Raw genomic sequence first — 20,896 nt, 5'->3', positions numbered from 1 at the left:
GTCCCTGATAGATAACACCATACAGGAGGCACTAGTGTGTTTGTCTGTAGTTGTCTGCCCTTGATAGACGACACCATACACGAGGTACTACTGTGTTTGTCTGTAGTTGTCTGTCCCTGATAGACGACACCATACACGAGGTACTACTGTGTTTGTCTGTAGTTGTCTGTCCCTGATAGATAACACCATACAGGAGGCACTAGTGTGTTTGTCTGTAGTTGTCTGCCCCTGATAGATGACACCATACACGAGGTACTACTGTGTCTGTCTGTAGTTGTCTGCCCCTGATAGATGACACCATACACGAGGTACTACTGTGTTTGTCTGTAGTTGTCTGCCCCTGATAGATGACACCATACACGAGGTACTACTGTGTTTGTCTGTAGTTGTCTGCCCCTGATAGATGACACCATACACGAGGTACTACTGTGTCTGTCTGTAGTTGTCTGCCCCTGATAGATGACACCATACACGAGGTACCACTGTGTCTGTCTGTAGTTGTCTGCCCCTGATAGATGACACCATACACGAGGTACTACTGTGTTTGTCTGTAGTTGTCTGCCCCTGATAGATGACACCATACACGAGGTACTACTGTGTTTGTCTGTAGTTGTCTGTCCCTGATAGATGACACCATACACGAGGTACTACTGTGTTTGTCTGTAGTTGTCTGCCCCTGATAGATGACACCATACAGGAGTTACTACTGTGTTTGTGTGTAGTTGTTTTCTCCTGACAGATGCTTGATGATTTCTTGATTTTTAACATGTAAATTGATCTTTAAAGTTACCTCCCTTGTTTCAGATTTTGGATGTGCTAGATGACCACCATTTGGACCAGGCAGTGTTGTTTATGGGAGTGCTACATGAACTTACCAAAGCCATTGTCAGATGGTTCCCTCCTGTCAAGGTTTGTTAGACTTTAAGACACGTGCCAATTCTCTCCATTGAGTACCGAGGGAAAAACATGTAGATACTTCACTCTTCTCTTGACAAAGGAAACAGTATTTTAAGTTTTCGAACTCATCTTTTGATAACTGTTATGATTAAAGATAAACGCCCAATAAACAAAACAATATTAATACCAAACTGATTGAATTTATCCGGACCATGCATTAGAGAACCACCGTTTGTGGGTATATTGAGATCTATTGTATCAACTTTCAGTGTTTTAGGTAATTTGACACCATCCATGTGATTATATCCTGTATTATATCATGAGATTAGAGGGTATCAGTTCTACCTTTGAGGATAAACTTGTGCTATAGGAACAGATAGAACTGCAGTGACAACTTACTACAAACACACTATATGTAGATCTACGGCAACTAGGCACTACCCACTCAAGGGGTCCGTGACAGCTCAGTCAGTTAAAGCACCAGCCATGTAATCTCAGGTGAAGATCAGAGGTGCATAGTTTGAAGCTCTATACCGGTATTGGTTTGTTATTCTCGGGAAACGGAGAAACAGGCCGTATGTGCTTTCGTGGTTGTGTCATTAGGCAATACACTTTACAATAATTGCTCTGGATGGCATGTGACAGACCTCCCATATGTTGTTCAGTGAGGTAGTCACGAACTGCTACAAGGAGGCCTGCCTCAGAATGACCCTGGCTGTTCAGGGGACGAAAAACCCAGAAAACAAATGTAAAAGTTTTGGCATCAGACACTAGAAATCACAACAACATGAACAATGTAAATATAGAAATATGTACAACATGTAAGTGTTCAAAACCTAAATCTTTTACACAAACTAACAAGTCCATTCAAGGGACAACTAGACAATCCACACTCAAAGCTGTAATCTTGATCAATTATGTATTTCTCATATTAGCAGCATGAGGTGACAGCAAATACCCAAGAAGAGGAACCGAATGATAGGTCAGAGGTACAACCTCAAGGATATACTGGAGAAAAGAAGCCGTCTGATGGGTCAGAGGGACGGCAGCAAGGAAATACCGGAGAAAAGGTGCCGTCTGATGGGTCAGAGGGACGGCAGCAAGGAAATACTGGAGAAAAGGAACTGTCTGATAGGTCAGAGGGACGGCAGCAAGGAAATACCGGAGAAAAGGGGCCGTCTGATGGGTCAGAGGGACGGCAGCAAGGAAATACTGGAGAAAAGGAGCCGTCTGATGAGTCAGATGGAGGGACGCTGCTGCCCTTTATACTTCAATACTGTCAGCAGAAGAAGCTGGCCAGTGGGGATGTTACTGAGGAGGACATTACAGACAATGATATCATAGATGGTTCAGAAACAACACAGGATGTTGACAAGGGGGATAACTCTGAACCAAACACCATCAAGTTTCTGAAACAGGTGAGTTTTCTGAACATCGGCATATTAATGTTACTTGTATCTTGGATAAAACTTCTCAATATGGTAGCCTGGTGTTGCCCCATACTGGTAAGAATGATCTCTCCAAAATTTATGTTTCAGAAAAAAAGTGCTCTCACTTTTATCAGATATTTTGCCACAATGTGTTGATTAAGGGAATCAGTGTATGACTATACTCTACATTATGTACTGTATTTTCATTTCAAACACATGTTACCAACATCCTGTATTAAATGTATTCTTTCAACTATTTCCCTACTTACCTCAGCAGTAACCTTTGACCTTGAACAGGTGATGATACGTTGTAAACACCTCCTGTCTTCCCACAATGCACGCCTACGAATTCTGGTATTGGACACCATCAGTCAAGCATGTCAAGCACTAGCAGATCATACAAGTAGGTCAAGGTCACATATTGATACAAAGTAATATATATACAGTCAAATTTCATCTCTGTGTTAACTCAAAGACAGCTTAGCTCCAAGGGAAATTTCTATAGAAAATATAGTTGAATACTCTATATAACTCTAAGTTTGTTCATGACCCCGAAGTCCTATATAACTCTAAGTTTGTTCATGACCCCAATGACTTCAAGATGACGAAGTTTGACTGTATTTACCTTCAATATCACCAAAATCCCTGATTATGATAAATCACGACTTCCTAGATGTGACTTGGTCACAGATTTACTCCTTCGCTTGTATCATGTGGATATTTCTTTGTCCACACATGCATGTAAAGGTCAATTACACAAATATATCTGCCCTAGTGTTGGTCCAAGCTATGACAAAGCAGGTGTAAACTGGAGATTTTGTGAAAAAGCAGGTCCCTCTGGGGTCGTTTTCTTCAGGAGGGTGATTAAATAGAAGTTGTAAATTTTCGGGTGTGACACAAAGCGGTTGATTGACAGCTGTGTTATATCAAGCCACTTCCTGTTTGTAGATGAGTTGTTGCCGCTACTACATGAAATCTGGGTTCCGTTCAGAGCAAGATTTATTGACGAAGAAAAGTTAGTCATTAAGAAGGCAAGTATCAATAGAAGTGCCATACCGTTACTGTATAGAATATTCTCTGTGTATAAACATTTCTTGTTTTTCTGTTTGGCAAGGAACTAGAAAATTAATTGCAAAAATTTTGTTGAAATACTAGACTTATTAATTCATATTTATTTAGGTGCTTATGAAAGTTTGTACCACAGAACTATCGAAAAATTTTGAAACTGCGGAAGAAAGTACCCGAAAATATATCATGTTATACAGTCCTAATAAAAATTTATCGAAATGTACAAATGGATGAAGAGTTAGTAGGAAACAGGAAGAGTTAGTAGTCATGTTACAATGTTAACCATATTTTAGTAAAAAATACACCTCTACTGCTATGAATATGCGGCTCACAAGACACCTATGCTGTGTATTAAGAATGAATACACTTCTACCTAATCAAGGGATTAAGATACAACTATGGGTAAAATGGTATACCTAACTTTCAAGATATAGATGACAATTCTACTTATTGCATAATTTTTCTAAGGGAAGTGCCTCCATTCCAGATTTTTGATGTTTTGTCAGTTATACAAAATCCTGATAAGTTGACTGACACTTGTATTTTGGTTATACAATGTATACATTTATAATTATAATTGAGTAATACAATAATGTAGAATGCTCTTTTATATCATTAATTACTGTCTAAATAATTCTGTTCAACCCAATATGCACTCAAGATTTCTGATAATTGATGCAAAAATCAGTATTTATCTGGTAAAATTTGGATGAGAACATAAAATTATTCTGTTTCAAATTACTTTTTACACTTTGAAATCCCCTATTTTGAAGAGTGATTGATTTTCAAACAGATTGGTTTGAATCACAGGGACTTGGCATGGAATTCGCATCCACGGTCCATATATATACTATAATACAAATGGAGCGTGGTTGTGAATTTATGCCAAGCCCTGTGATTTGAATGGTAGAGTAGGACATTGTGAGGAGATATGAAAAAATAGATCTTTGATAAATACTGTTGTCTTCAATTATGCTTGCCTGCATTTAATTTGTTGCACAACTTCAGAAATCTTTGTATACATAAATTTATTTGTGACATGTTATTAGCAGTCATACTCCAGGAAAAATGTTGACCAGCGCCAGTTAGGTATAACATATAATAACAATATCCTGATGACCCCACAGATTATACCACAGGGCCTTGGCACAATTTTCCAAATGATAGTTCATACATATATGTATTATATTGACACTGTAATGCATATATATATATGGACTATCATTTAGAAAATCTATATATGAACTATCATTTGGAAAATCTATATATGGACTATCACTTGGAAAATCTATATATGGACTATCACATTCAAAATCTATATATGGACTATCACTTAGAAAATCTATATATGGACTATCACTTGGAAAATCTATATATGGACTATCACTTGGAAATCTATATATGGACTATCACTTAAAAAAATCTATATATGGACTATCACTTGGAAAATCTATATATGGACTATCACTTGGAAAATCTATATATGGACTATCACATTGAAAATCTATATATGGACTATTACTTAAAAAAATCTATATATGAACTATTACTTAAAAAAATCTATATATGGACTATCACTTGGAAAATCTATATATTGACTATCACTTGGAGAATCTATATACGGACTATCACATGGAAAATCTATATACGGACTATCACTTGGAAAATCTATATATGGACTATCACTTGGAAAATCTATATATGGACTATCACTTGGAAAATCTATATATTGACTATCACTTGGAAAATCTATATATGGACTATCACTTGGAAAATCCATATATGGACTATCACTTGGAAAATCCATATATGGACTTTCACTTGGAAAATCTATATATGGACTTTCACTTGGAAAATCTCTATATGGACTATCACTTGGAAAATCTATATATGGACTATCACTTGGAAAATCTATATATGGACTATCACTTGGAAAATCTTTATATGGACTATCACATTGAAAATCTATATATGGACTATTACTTAAAAAAATCTATATATGGACTATTACTTACCTGTGGGGTATACATGTGTTTGGCACTACTCATTTTGAAATCATTCAATCAATAAAAAAGACAACAATAGGAATTGAGGTGACAAAAGCATTGTGATACCATGCTCATTGTGCGGTCCGATATTCTCTATCCCTACCAGGCTCTAGAGGTTCTGTCAGTAATGGTGTGTATGAGTGGAGACTTTCTAAAACAACGTGTGGTGAAGGATGTGCTGCCAGTCATTAGAACATTCCTGGATAAACAGTCTCAGATCAGGTACAGTACAACTGATGTATCCCGGAATATATACATTCACTCTATACAAAGGATGTACATACATGTATACAGGGTTTTATCATTCAAAAATATTTGGCCACATGATAACTTTTCAACGTTTTTCAATGGAATTTATTAAGATTTCATAAGCATGTAGAGAGTTATTTACCCTTTTTCTCCGATGATATTTGTATAATTTTCTGTAGACAATTTCAAAAGATATTTCAGTTCACAGTTTTGAAATTGGTAGAAATACTACATTAGAATAAAGAACAAGCAAGATCACACTTATGTTACAGTTCATATGTTCGTCTATTTCAGGAAAATAAAGTGCAAGAAAAATATGTAAAAAATCATTGGATGGAATAGCAAACAATTGTCTGCTAGTGTCTGGAAAATCGTGAAAATCCCTTGAAAAAGGGAGTCAAAAAAATTCTTTAAATAGCTCTCAAAGTGAATGAAATATATGGAAAAAAAATTGTGACCAAATATTTTTGGCCGGTCACTCTAGTTACTTTTACTGTAGACAAAAGATTTAAATGATTTACTGTAGGTACTGTTGAAATATCTGTTAAAATCATCTTTCTGTGTTATACACATCATAAACAAAACCTATTTGAGAGATTTAACCTTCTATTCCATTCAAATCCCTGGAAACTATTTTAGGGAAACAATGTTCATACACTGTCTTTACAAGGTACAGCTGCATCACGTTATTCTGAAACAAATGTGGAAACAAATTAGTCACCAAAAAATCTTAATGGTTCCGTTACCTTTGAACTGTTTACACGCTATCTGGACTTGATTGATACTGTTACATAATGTGGACATGAAAATTATGGCCCCCAAAAACGACTTTGCCTATTCCTTGTAAGTGACATAAACTTATAGAATAAATAAAAGTTCTGTTCAATGTTGAATTGTTCACAGCTTGCAGGCGGGTCAGGCATACCTGTATACTGTCAGCTGTAGACTACAACAACAGGCCCTTCAGGTGCTCGGCAGTCTCATCGTTCAGGTACACCTCTTGATGTGTAGACACTCTGGTCACATTGCTCTCAGCTAGATATTGGATTGTATTGATTCACAATTTATATTATAAACGATTCTATTAATTTAAAAAATTTGTAAAGTTATTTTTGTCACAGTGTTAATAGTCTCTAAAATTGGAAGGCATGACTTTATGATTACAATGATGCTACCTGGATCTATTCTAGGGTACAGTACTGTACATGGAGTATTAGCAATATTGACTTTAGTTGAAAATCTTTTGAAATAATTGTTAACTTATTAAGTTAGTGATACACATTCTTCTGTGGTGATAGACACCCAATGGATATACTTTGTAAATAATACTTAATCTATTAGTTAATAACGGTTAATCTGTTAGTTAATAATGGTTAATCTGCTAGTTAATAATGGTTAATCTGCTAGTTAATAATGGTTAATCTTTTAATTAATAATGGTTAATCTGTTAGTTAATAATGCTTAATCTATTAGTTAATAATGGTTAATCTGTTAGCTAATAATGGCTAATCTATTAGTTAATGATGGTTAATCTATTAGTTAATAATGGTTAATCTGTTAGTTAATAATGGTTAATCTGTTAGTTAATAATGATTAATCTGTTAGTTAATAATGGTTAATCTGTTAGTTAATAATGGTTAATCTGTTAGTTAATAATGGTTAATCTGTAAGTTAATAATGGTTAATCTGTTAGTTAATAATGGTTAATCTGTTAGTTAATAATGGTTAATCTGTTAGTCAATAATGGCTAATCTGTTAGTTAATAATGGTTAATCTGTTAGTTAATAATGGTTAATCTGTTAGTTAATAATGATTAATCTGTTAGTTAATAATGGTTAATCTGTTAGTTAATAATGGTTAATCTGTTAGTTAATAATGGTTAATCTGTAAGTTAATAATGGTTAATCTGTTAGTTAATAATGGTTAATCTGTAAGTTAATAATGGTTAATCTGTTAGTTAATAATGATTAATCTGTTAGTTAATAATGGTTAATCTGTTAGTTAATAATGGTTAATCTGTTAGTTAATAATGGTTAATCTGTTAGTTAATAATGTTTAATCTATTTTTTCTAAAGCTTGGTCTGTCTGGGAACTGCCTAGATAGTATCCTTGGAGTGTGTGTTTCCTACCTCAGCACACGGCAACCTAAACCACTACAACAGGTAATGATTCAAACAGAGGAAAATCAAATCGTTATTATAAATACATACCAATAATTGCTCCACCTTCGTGGCCTACTTGTTCAAATGGCAATTAGCTTAATAACTTGATTCTTATTATAGAGTTTTTTTAAAGTTAAAATGTAGAGTATCTCTCAATAACAGAGAGACATCACATAACACACTTACATCTGTTTAAAGAGGACTATTGATGTGTTGATTGATGAAGCTTGATGTCTTAAAAAGAATTATAGGATGTGATTTGTTCCTTTGCTAGGTTTCCATGGAGATCTGTACACAGCTGGCAGCCATTGCAAGTGATGAACTTTGGCTTCGATTGACTGACTTATACAGGGAGGAGGATTATACACCACCACACCCGATCTTCTCACCTGTAAAGGTATATACATTTTCAGTACTAAAAATATGGAATATTTTTGTCAATTGAAAAAAAAAATGATAATAAAAATTAATGTACAATGGTAATACCAGAATTAAAGCAGTAAGGATACAATTTCTGTTTTTGTGCTTTCCATTTTTATCATAGACTATATCTATGTCATGTAAATTTAGATTGGCTTTTAAGCCCTGTGTGTGATGATGAATCATGTTATTTTGAAAAATGCCTGATGTTACTGTTTTTTCATTGTTTTGCAGTTCCATAGCAAAGTCGGATGTCAGAATGAATTCACTGATAACATCCTGAGACTGAGAAGGTCTGGGAACTTTAAGGGGACTTGAATGTGTTGATTTGTGATTGGTTGATTATCACATGAGTTCCGACTAATCAAATGCCTTGTTCCTTGGAGTAGGTTTCAATTGATTGAAAACCAGATATGTACGACCTACAGAGCTTCTTTCAGGCCATAGTACTCAGTTGATACACCAACACACTGAGGGCACCGTGGGTGAAGGTCCTATGTTTATGGTTAAATCCCTAAATTGTGTCAGTTTCCATTTCTCTGGAAGCTGTGATCGATCATCCTATGCTGTTTTGTGATCTTTGGCAAGACACTTCATCCCAAATCTTCTGGTTAGCCTGCAGTGATGTAGCCACCAGCTACTACCAACAGATCCAAGAACCTAAAAGACACCCAGGCTGATGTGTATGTGACCTCTGGCAAGACACTTTATCCCAACTCCTCTGGATAGCGTGCGGTAAATGCCCCCATGTATGTTGTTCAGTGAGGTAGCCACCAGCTACTACAAGCAGACATCATGGCCACAAAAAGACCCTCGCTGTTAATGTGATGAGAATCCTTAGAGTCTATGAAGACCTTCATAATGTATTCCGTCAACACAATTTTGATTGCTTGAACTACAGAATCTAAATGTTTATGGCTTTCATCATTTAAGTGCTATACAGAAATTAAATCAACTGCAGAATATGTATGGGTTTTACATGTTCAGATGTCTATGACCAACATGTTGTTTGTATGAAACGCAGAACGTGTTATGAGGTATACTGAATGATCAAGGGTATATTAGATTTATCAACAGGATCGGTTACCGAGGGACACGTTCAACCACAGTAAACAAGAATGTGTTGATGTTGAGTAAGGTGTTTATCTGTTCATATCCAATAAATATCAAGTAAACATAAATACAAAGCTGGTATCAGATGAGTTTGTTTATTTATGTACTCTCTAATGTTTATACATATTTTAAAAAATCACTCATGCAGATCGTTCAGACTCTAGAATACTTAAAAGTTAAAAAAAATAAATGAATTAATTTTGATTTTTTAGAGTACATTATTTAGGTTCTCAAAGTAGGTATCACGGAGAAATCATTCTTAAAATCTCAAATCCAAGTGCATGGTTCATGCTTAGATATGCACATTCAATAAATATAGCTTGGTTGATGGGTAGATTGTGTTAAATGTCATATATATAATATTAAATATAGCTCTGGTCTAATAAGAGTAGCTCCCATATATGTGTAGTGTGTGGTGGAGGCCCTGTTCTGCCCGGAGGGACATACATGTAGGACATATTTGGTTTGTGTTTGGAAACAGATAAAAACAAAAGTTCCCTCACCATACCAAGGCACAGAGTTATACGTATAAGAAGTTCCCTAACTTGATATGCGCTATTGTAAATGCATTGTAATTTGCTGAAGATGTTTCCTTTTCTTTTCTTTTTCCTTCCATCAAAACGTTTGTGAACTTAAGGTCATGGGTTGGGGAATACACAGACACGCAGGATTCGATAGTCTATAGTTCCACACCTTGGTACATCACTCTTAGGTAGTGGCTGTTTGTTATATTGGTATAGCAGGATTCGACAGTCTATAGTTCCACACCTTGGTACATTACTAGTAGGTAGCGGTTGTTTGTTATATTGGTATAACAGGATTCGACAGTCTATAGTTCCACACCTTGGTACATCACTAGTAGGTAGCGGTTGTTTGTTATATTGGTATAGCAGGATTCGACAGTCTATAGTCCCCACCTTGGTACATCACTAGTAGGTAGCGGTTGTTATATTGGTATAGCAGGATTCGACAGTCTATAGTTCCACACCTTGGTACATCACTAGTAGGTAGCGGTTATATTGGTATAGCAGGATTCGACAGTCTATAGTCCCACACCTTGGTACATCACTAGTAGGTAGCGGTTGTTTAAGTTATATTTGTATAGCAGGATTCGACAGTCTATAGTTCCACACCTTGGTACATCACTAGTAGGTAGCGGTTGTTATATTGGTATAGCAGGATTCGACAGTCTATAGTTCCACACCTTGGTACATCACTAGTAGGTAGTGGTTGTTTAAGTTATATTGGTATAGCAGGATTCGACAGTCTATAGTCCCACAACTTGGTACATCACTAGTAGGTAGTGGTTGTTTGTTATATTGGTATAATAGGATTCGACATTCTATAGTCCCACACCTTGGTACATCACTAGTAGGTAGCGGTTGTTATATTGGTATAGCAGGATTCGACAGTCTATAGTTCCACACCTTGGTACATCACTAATAGGTAGCGGTTGTTTAAGTTATATTGGTATAGTAGGATTCGACAGTCTATAGTTCCACACCTTGGTACATCACTAGTAGGTAGCGGTTGTTTAAGTTATATTGGAATAGTAGGATTCGACAGTCTATAGTTCCACACCTTGGTACATCACTAGTAGGTAGTGGTTGTTTAAGTTATATTGGAATAGTAGGATTCGACAGTCTATAGTTCCACACCTTGGTACATCACTAGTAGGTAGTGGTTGTTTAAGTTATATTGGAATAGTAGGATTCGACAGTCTATAGTTCCACACCTTGGTACATCACTAGTAGGTAGCGGTTGTTTAAGTTATATTGGTATAGTAGGATTCGACAGTCTATAGTTCCACACCTTGGTAAATCACTAGTAGGTAGCGGTTGTTATATTGGTATAGCAGGATTCAACAGTCTATAGTTCCACACATTGGTACATCACTAGTAGGTAGCGGTTGTTATATTGGTATAGCAGGATTCGACAATCTATAGTTCCACACCTTGGTACATCACTAGTAGGTAGCGGTTGTTTAAGTTATATTGGTATAGTAGGATTCGACAGTCTATATTTCCTTGGTACATAACAAGTAGGTAGGTAGCGGTTGTTTAAGTTATATTGGTATAGTAAGATTCGACAGTCTGTAGTTCCACACCTTGGTATGTCATTAGCAGATAGCGCTTGTTTTTGTTTAAGAAATATTTAAGAGGGATGTTAAGGGCAATAAATCAGCCAGAAAAATAATAATTATAATTAAATGCAGATAGTAATGTTTTACAAATAGACAGAAAATTGTTGTATGTGCCACATGCTTAAATATTTGAAACGTTATCCAAAATCTGGCGAACAAATCAACGATGAAACATTGAGTAACCGTCCAATGTTGTCAGTGGATGACCATATTTTGTGGTATGCATTTAAATGCAAAATGCACTTTCTTGTATGAAGACATTTGATATCAAATCTCCTGTCAACGTTGGTAAGACATCAACTCATCTATCATCACAAACTATAGTGTCCACACCCCCGTACAGTTCAAATCATCTCATTGGAAATGATCTCAAACTTAAGATTGGAAATCAAACAGATGGAAGAGAAAGCTTAATTTCTCCGTTACCTTTGAGATATCACCTATGTTATCTTCCTTCACTTCAAGCTGCTCCTCGTTAGACAATGTAGAATGTAAAGACTGGGGAGGTTGGACTATTCTATCGCACTGTTCTTCCTCTCGCCACACTGTTTTTACATCCAAACAAAGAAGATGCAAAACTTCTATTCTGGGTTAGGGATATATTAGGATAAATATGGATACAGTACGCAACGCTATTAGCCATGCTGAAATCAAGTGTTTCAAAACACTTCAATCTGTGATACAAGCATTATACTAAATAGTTGTATCAATGTGTCTAGGTGAGGAGCACCTCAAGATGGAACTACTTCTAGAACAATAAACTATGTTTTCTGAGGCATTGTTTTAACCCGACGATAACCTATATCCTTTATGTGATCACAAGCCTCAGCCAATCTCTTTGACCAGAAAAACGTAACTATTTAAAATCCATGAGTATAGCTTTGTCTGATGAACTCTTGAACACGGTAGGAAAACTTTCTGGGAGTGACATCGATGCCAAGGTCAGTCATTGATAGTCCCGTCTTTGACATTAAAAAAAGAGCTGCAATAGAAAGGTATACTTAATAAGCTTTCAAAACTTGTTAACATAAGATGGTAGGTGCAAATTTTGATCAAAATATCATGTTTTATCTATAATTCTGAAGGTACTCAAAATCCTCTAGCTTGTCATACACAATCTCTGACTTGCGACTATGGAAGGTTCATAACGAACAAAAAAAAACCCCAGGGTTGTGGAAGATGCAGGTTGGTGATAAGAAGTGTTTGACATTTTTAGATATCCTGGCGTTTCTTGCCACCAGCCTGGCTCTCGGTTAGAGAACATGACATTGCCCAGATTTGAATTACTTTTACACTGCGGTTGTCGAAGATAAAGCAAAGGACTTTTACCTAAAAGGACACCCGATCTTACTTTCGTTTTCCCTTTAATCAAGGGTCTCCGTGTTAATCTTTGTTACGTTTTGCCCTCGTTTTATCTATTTCGATTTTATCTATTGAAATTATAGGTCTTTAGTACCTACCCACCTACATTTTGACTTTTTTTTTACCCATTTTGAGTTTGTTGGAAGCCTCCTCATTGTCGGAGATCCACGGTTGATTGCACTACGCTACGCTACATTTACCATGATAAGTGTAGCGTAGTGCAATCAACCGTGGGTCTCCGACGATGGTAGCTTCTTATGATCACTGGGCCCAGAGCATCACCGACGATTCCTAGAAGGACGAAACAGCTGTATGATGTCCTTAACGTCACTGGCGAGTTACAGAAAGATGAAACAGCTGTATGTTGTCTCTATCATCACTGACGAGTCCTAGAAAGATTGAAACAGCTGTATGATGATTTCCTTAACGTCACTGACGAGTTACAGAAAGATGAAACAGCTTTATGTTGTCTCCGTAATCACTGACGAGTCCTAGAAGGATGAAACAGCTGTATGATGAAGAGGAAACAACTGTATGATGTCCCTGACGTCACTGACGTGTCCAAGAAGGATGAAACAGCTGTATGATGAAGAGGAAACAGCTGTATGATGTCCCTAACGTCACGGACGAGTCTAAGATGGATGAAACAACTGTATGATGTCCCTAACGTCACTGACGAGTCCTAAAAGGACGAAACAGCTTTATGATGTCCCTAACGTCACTGACGAGTCCTAGAAAGAATCACTGACGTGTCCAAGAAGGATGAAACAGCTGTGTGATGAAGAGGAAACAGCTGTATGATGTCCCTAACGTCACTGACGAGTCTTATAGGGACGAAACAACTGTATGATGTCCCTAACGTCACTGACGAGTCCTAAAAGGACGAAACAGCTTTATGATGTCCCTAACGTCACTGACGAGTCCTAGAAAGATGAAACAGCTTCATGTTGTCTCTATCATCACTGACGTGTCCAAGAAGGACGAAACAGCTGTGTGATGAAGAGGAAACAGCTGTATGATGTCCCTAACGCCACTGACGGGTCTTAGAAGTACGAAACAACTGTATGATGTCCCTAACGTCACTGACGAGTCCTAAAAGGACGAAACAGCTTTATGTTGTCCCTAACGTCACTGACGAGTCCTAAAAGGACGAAAAAGCTTGATGTTGTCCCTGTCATCTCCAAAGGATGAACAGGTGTATGATACATTGAGTTCATTTTGGCTCTACTGACTCTCTTCCCTATTTGTTTTGAAATGGCGTTACTATATTAATGTGTTGCTTTGTTATAGGTATTTTGTAGAGTACAATTCTGTGAGTTCGAATTAAGATTTTCACGTCAGTATTCTCATGATTTTAACAGGATGCTGATGAATATTTTGAAGACAATTCTACTGTACACTGATAACTCTAAATCAGCAGGGCCCAGTTGTTCAAAAGTTGATTAGGCTAATCACATTTTAACAACATTTTTCAAATCCTGGTATAATAATTTCTTGTTGAACTAATTTGTCAAAACTTTATAAAATCTGTAATTCTTAATTCTCTTCCAACTGGCATGATTTAAAGATGATATACTCACGGGTTTTGCAACAAATGAGAAATGAAATTTTCATTAATCAAGTGATTAAACTAATCACCTTTTGAACAACCGGGCCCTGATGTCTGCGCGAAGTACTAGCCCTCGGTCGTCACTTCAAAGGGTCGATGCCTGTTGCCATTAAGTATGTGTAAGGTGATTTAATAATGATATACACATTATACTGCAGTCAATAAAAAAAGACGTGCAGGTCTATTTTTAGCAAGGTAACATTCATTACCAAAGACTGTTTTTAATTTACTGGAACGTTTGAAGATATGGTGATTCATTTGGATATATTTCTTTTAAGATGTATCTACTTAATGTGCACTGTTTTGTAATATATTTGCATGGCTTGTAAAAGTTTAAAGATTTAAATCTAAACAGAACAAGGGTTAGAAAATACTGGGGCTTGGGTAGTTATGTAATATGTATCTCTCCGTCGGCTCGAAAGAGACAGGCTGCACTGTATCAGTTTATGTAGTGCCAAAATCAGATAGAGAGACCTGGGTAAAAATACACACAATTTGAATACTAGCACGGCTGTCGAGCATGCAGAGGTAGACACGATCGGTATTGATGCGTGTACTTTCATGAATAGCTTGACAACTTTTGTATATATTACATGTGGTCATGGAGAAAGTGAAAATACATCAAGATAGAAATGATCTATCCAGTGACATAATCAGTATTATTCTATATACAACCATTTAGAGAGTCAAGGAATATCGCGACAAATAGTAAACTTCATACATATAGATGTATTCATCTTTATTTCGTAGCATTTATTGTCATATGGTATACAGTTCTATATATTAATCTTATATATGATATTATATATATATGTACCTACCTTCCTTAAATCACCATAGGTGTTGGTGGGAGGTTAAACCTTACTTACAAGTGTGCCTAAATCATTCTAGTATATATTCGCGTGACATAGAAAGGAATATTAAGAAGTTTCAATAAGCGATACAATTTCATAAATCTTGAGAGAGGGTTCTAGTCTCAAAGTGAAAAATATTGGTCGATAATTTCCTGATGTTAATCGATTACTTTCCTCGTTTCAGTGTCATGAGATTATTTCTGAAGTGATCTTTACTCTCCAGTTTTCCGTCACATTTACAACTAGTTCTGGTTTCAACAGTGTTTCTGACGATGGTAACCGAGTTTTGGTTCTGCGACGCATCAGTCGTTGCACTGGTGATCCTAGGTTAGAGTGTCGTGGTGTATTCCTGTGGTCCACTAAGGCCAGGCACAGGTCGCGTCCATCTTGTTTAACTTTTTCAGTAACCGTTTAACAGTTTGCTAAGAATTTTCAGCCATTCCATTAGATTCTGGAAACAAGGGACTTAAAGTTCTGTCTTCGAAACCACACTCCTTTGAGAATTTCCGAAATTCCTGACAATCAAATTGTGGACCATTGTCAGTTATCAGTAGATCTGGAATTCCATGGCGTGCAAACTGTGATTTGCAGTTGATTATAACGGTTTCACTCTTGGTATCCTTTAATTTGGACACTTCAAAGAATTCTGAATAATAATCTACTAGTACTAAGAAATGATCATCGTTTATCTGACATAGACCACATGTACTTTTGACCATGGTCATAATGGAACTTCATGCGATATTAGCGCTTCTATCAATCTACCAAAAAAAACATTGTCCATATTAATGAACTAACAATCGAATCCGCAGACATTAATCTACACCCATCAAATACCCATCCACGCCACGAAATTTTTCATCTACACCCTAAAAATAACTATATATACACCCGTAAAGACATTGTTATGTCTATACATTTGGTTTCCCTTTTTAGCTGTTGTCATTTTCTTTGTTGAGACAAATTAAATGTTTTGTTGGTATCCAGTCACTTGCTCTGTGTTTACTATCTATTTCCCATTTCCTTGGACCGTATCTCAAACACGTGTGTTTCTTATGTGTATTACGAGCAGTTATTCATAGGAATTGTATTATACAGGGTAGGTGTCGTCATAATACTGTCATTTTGTACCTGTAAATATGTATACTCATTTTAAGACGACGGAGAGAAACAAAATGGATGAGTATCTTATTTCCCTAAGCATTGTCACTCGGTCTTCAGGGGATTTAATTTATATACAGGTGCCCTATGTAACCAGTGATCCATTTAACACAACAGTGGGTGCACCACAGTTTTATAAAACAGGTTTTGGGGTGTATTTTTAGCTTACCATCTTCTTATCTCAGGACGTCTTCCACATGACAACTCTGATGTATGGTTATTTTGTTTAACGTCTTATTAACAGCCATGGTCATTTAAGGACGTGCCAGGTTTTGGAGGCAGAGGAAATCCGGAGTACTCGGAGAAAAACCATCGGCCTGCGGTCAGTACCAGGCAACTGCTCCACAAGGGTTGCTATCCCCTCACCCAGAGGTTCAAGTCTAGTGATAAAGTTTCGGGACACCTGAATATAATCGGCATATTATTCAACCTGTATGGACCATTAGATCAACAATTATTCAACATTATCAAGGAAACAGTGTATACATTTGCAATGGAGTACCGATGGGTGTGTCTGTGCATTTCGGTGATGGCGATGCTTCCGCCTCCGGTAAAATCAGGAAAAATATTGGTTCTAGCCATGCCAGCATGGAGCCACATCAAACCAATGCGAAATATTGCCGATTCGCTTGCAAGTATGTATGGACATCAATCAACTTTCATCTTAAATGAAGAATTGGGTGATAAAGTTAAGGAGGACAGCAATACTAATGTTATAATACCAGCGTCATACAGGAATATCAGTATAAGTTTGATTACAAAGGATTACATTAGTGGAGTGTGCAATCAAAGAGTGCCGCTACCAATTTTCGCATTACAGGCTTTTGGCAATAATATTTGTGATACTTTACTCTCGGACGAAGACTTAATTGCAGATCTTGAGCAGTTTAACTTTGACGTGGCTCTCATTGACAATGTCATGGTAGCGACCTGTTTCACAGTTCTAGCATACAAGTTAGGAATCCCATATGTCGAGGCTGGTCCAATGTACATACCGGTCAGGACGAGAATACCATTTATGCCATCTGTACATTCTACCTTTAGTCTGCTTGGTGTCTCTGAAGAAATGTCGTTTGTTCAAAGAGTACTCAACACACTAGTGTCTATATTGATAGCGGTCTCACCCCAGCCTGTATTTCCAGCCGATTTGGTTGAGAAGTATGTTCCAGAAAAGCCATTTGTGTCGTTAGATGTCCTGCATAGACGCACGGCGTTCCATCTTATTGACCTTGATTTTGTTCTTGACTTCCCAAAACCCATGATGCCAAATGTGGTATTTGTTGGAGGATTAAGCACAGAGAAGCCTAAAATTTTACCGTCTTACTTGAGGTCGTATATGAATTCAGCGACTGATGGAGTCGTTGTGGCCTCGTTTGGAAGTACCATAGACAATCTGCCCTCAGCTAGAATGGACAAACTTATTGGTGTATTTAAGAAGTTTAAAAATGTGAAATTCATTCTACGGTATGGAAACGATACAAAAATGGACGGCAATGTCTTATTAATGCCGTGGTTGCCACAAAACGATCTGCTAGCACATCCTAACACCAAGGCTTTCATCACCCATTGCGGAAACAGCGGCCTATATGAGGGATTGTACAACGCCGTACCAATGATAGGACTGCCCGTTATGTCGGACGGATTCTATAACTGTCGCAAAATGGCTTTTAAAGGATTTGGAATTTCTCACGATTTCTGCTCCTTTACTGATTTAGAATTATCGAATGCTATACAGGATATTCTCCATAATTCCAAATACAAAGATAACATCAGAAAAGGATCCAAAATATTTCACGGTCAACAGGGAACACCCAGTGATCGCTCGGCATACTGGATTGATCAAGTGATACAACATGGCGCTGATTATCTCCAATCTCCTGCAACTGATATGCCAATGTATAAATTTTACCTTATCGACGTCTTGTTCTTTATCATTTTAGTTCAATTTGTTATTATCTGGTGTTGCTGGAGGTTGATCAAAACATGTTCTAGATGTTGTTCCAGACCAAAAACCAAAACAGATTGAATACCCGCCTTGTGGAAAGGAGAATCTAAAGAGCGTGTATGTTTTACCGTATTTACATATTGTATTCCACTCATCAAAACTATCATTATAGTTAATCATTAATATTTCCTGAATCTTGCATATATACTAGAATCATCATAACCTTTATGTATTCAGGATAATATAACTGTAGATTTCAAACTCAGTAAAAGGATAATATAGCGATACACGCGCCTATATCGTAATAAATGTTCTATAAATATATATGTTTACAGGTTTTCTTGGTTGTTGTTTATAAACAATGCTATAGAGAGAAGGCGAATGGAGTCACGTGGGTGTGAGGGACGAGTCCGCGCAGCGTTCTCCTTAAGACGGGTTACATATGCATTCTTGTAGGACCTGTCGTATTATAATGTTATAGTTTTGCACTGATTTTGGTATTTATAAAACACGATTGGGGATGCTTTTAATTTTCTTATTTTTCGTAATTCAAGAAAAGTCATTATTTTATTGATAAGACAATATTTACCAACTGTAACTTAACAGAAAATATATCGGGCGACAAGCAAAAACTACGAAATAGCGTTGGATATGTATATGTGTGGAATTCTTTGTCGGAATATTTTTGGATATTACCCACTGAAAGGTTTGTCAGAGTGTATATAAAAGGATGTGTACAAATAGCCATGCATATGACATGAAATAAAGTTGAATATATCAATGTGGTTAACTTGGTTATTGATTCGAGAACTGAAAAGAAGAGAGAACATTACAATGAAAACAAATATACACTTAACACAATCACAAATTTCGATTCAGCTTCACACACAATCTGGTAGCCCGAGTTTCCTCTGGCCCTGTCACCATGTCTGATGTAGGTAGCCCGAGTTTCCTCTGGCCCTGTCACCATGTCTGATGTAGGTAGCCCGAGTTTCCTCTGGCCCTGACACCACGTCTGATGAAGGTAGCCCGAGTTTCCTCTAGCCCTGACACCATGTCTGATGTAGGTAGCCCGAGTTTCCTCTGGCCCTGTCACCATGTCTGATGTAGATAGCCCGAGTTTCCTCTAGCCCTGACACCATGTCTGATGTAGGTAGCCCGAGTTTCCTCTGGCCCTGACACCATGTCTGATGTAGGTAGCCCGAGTTTCCTCTAGCCCTGACACCATGTCTGATGTAGATAGCCCGAGTTTCCTCTGGCCCTAACAGAATTCCAATGACAGTCGCAAAACTGCGACCAACCTCAATCTATTACATTAGTAACAAGCAGTGCCATGCCTGTATACACCAAACTACGCGATTACCCCAATGTCCACCACGCGACAGCACATTGTTTAAAGCACATGTTAAGGCGCTTATTTATGGATTGAATACACAAAAATAATGTGCGGACCCAATTTATACACGAAATAACACAAAAACGTACAGTACGCAAATGATATATTAAGGCTTCCATACCTTTTCGACCCGATGATACAACGGCACAATACAATAATACCAGCTAAATCCACATAAGACTCATTACAATACACTATTATTAATGTAACATATCAACTAAAGTATACATGCTTGACTGTTTTATCCCGTTGTTGTTTTATTGATTGCCTTCATGATATCAGAACTGTGTCGTAAGGTAACATATAACTAAGTTATAAATAAAACATAAATTATGTCAAACGGCTCGACTTACAGTGCTGCACAAAATCAGCACGCATCACTTCCCGTGTTGTACATATCTGCGTGTTTGAGGGACATGCTGCTATTGTAACCGGTAATAGTACCCAAGTATGTCTGATCTTGGCATTGTATAACCTGACATGAACACTGCATGTCGCTCCCCTTTCCTCCCGACAGATTGTATGATATTGCAGTTCTAGCAATATTCAAGCCTCAGTAAGTTCTAACTCACGTACTGTTTAGATTTATAAACTATAGCGAGCCGATAACAAAGAGTGAGGGACAATCCGTCAACAAATCGGATATCCCGACTCTGTTAAGTATGTGGCACACACTACAGGTACTTGTGGAAAAAAATATATCGTACCCTGACCTACTTGTAGCAGTAAAACAATGCATATTTCAGGGAGAACAGAGATTTCCCCGAGAGGGTAGGCGGTGGCCTAGTTTTTTCGATCTTTTACTTGCTTACCTTTTAGTATTTATAAGGCCAAGGTATGATTTTTTTTTTTTTTTTTTTTACAAATTAAGCATGCGATTGTAATGCAGTAATGTACTCGTCTATAATGTAACATTTAAATTAAAAACATCATAATCATGTCCACAAGTACCTGTGGCACACACCTTGTTGTGACTAGTCGTGCAATCGAACCCCGATGTCCTACGAAATGTCTAATCCTTAAAACAGCTTCATAAAAG

General features: G+C 37.0%; 2 protein-coding genes across 2 annotated transcripts in view; both read left to right on the top strand.

Annotated features, from left to right (window-relative positions):
• The window catches only part of LOC117344643 (TELO2-interacting protein 1 homolog), a 38,538-nt gene extending 29,078 nt beyond the window's left edge, over window positions 1–9,460 (top strand). The window contains exons 18-26 of the mRNA XM_033907469.1: window positions 805–909; window positions 1,833–2,315; window positions 2,625–2,730; window positions 3,276–3,358; window positions 5,550–5,665; window positions 6,596–6,683; window positions 7,768–7,854; window positions 8,129–8,251; window positions 8,509–9,460. Of these exons, the coding sequence (XP_033763360.1) occupies window positions 805–909; window positions 1,833–2,315; window positions 2,625–2,730; window positions 3,276–3,358; window positions 5,550–5,665; window positions 6,596–6,683; window positions 7,768–7,854; window positions 8,129–8,251; window positions 8,509–8,592 (1,275 nt within the window). The 3' untranslated portion in view covers window positions 8,593–9,460. The remainder of the gene's footprint in view (window positions 1–804; window positions 910–1,832; window positions 2,316–2,624; window positions 2,731–3,275; window positions 3,359–5,549; window positions 5,666–6,595; window positions 6,684–7,767; window positions 7,855–8,128; window positions 8,252–8,508) is intronic.
• Window positions 9,461–16,533: 7,073 nt separating this feature from the next.
• LOC117314671 (UDP-glucuronosyltransferase 1-1-like) lies at window positions 16,534–19,242 on the top strand. The gene has a single exon (XM_033868755.1). It carries the CDS (start codon window positions 17,010–17,012, stop codon window positions 18,540–18,542), a length of 1,533 nt encoding a protein of 510 aa, XP_033724646.1. The 5' UTR covers window positions 16,534–17,009; the 3' UTR covers window positions 18,543–19,242.
• The last annotated feature ends 1,654 nt before the right edge of the window (window positions 19,243–20,896 follow it).

The sequence above is a fragment of the Pecten maximus genome, chromosome 16 (genome assembly GCF_902652985.1).
Source record: "Pecten maximus chromosome 16, xPecMax1.1, whole genome shotgun sequence".
NCBI lineage: Eukaryota > Metazoa > Mollusca > Bivalvia > Pectinida > Pectinidae > Pecten > Pecten maximus.
The sequence above is the reverse complement of the archived record's forward strand: the minus strand, read 5'-3'. Positions and strand labels throughout refer to the sequence as shown.

Excerpts from the sequence above, each read along its gene's own strand:
- LOC117314671 (XM_033868755.1), top strand. The coding sequence starts at position 17,010 with ATGGAGTACCGATGGGTGTGTCTGTGCATTTCGGTGATGGCGATGCTT.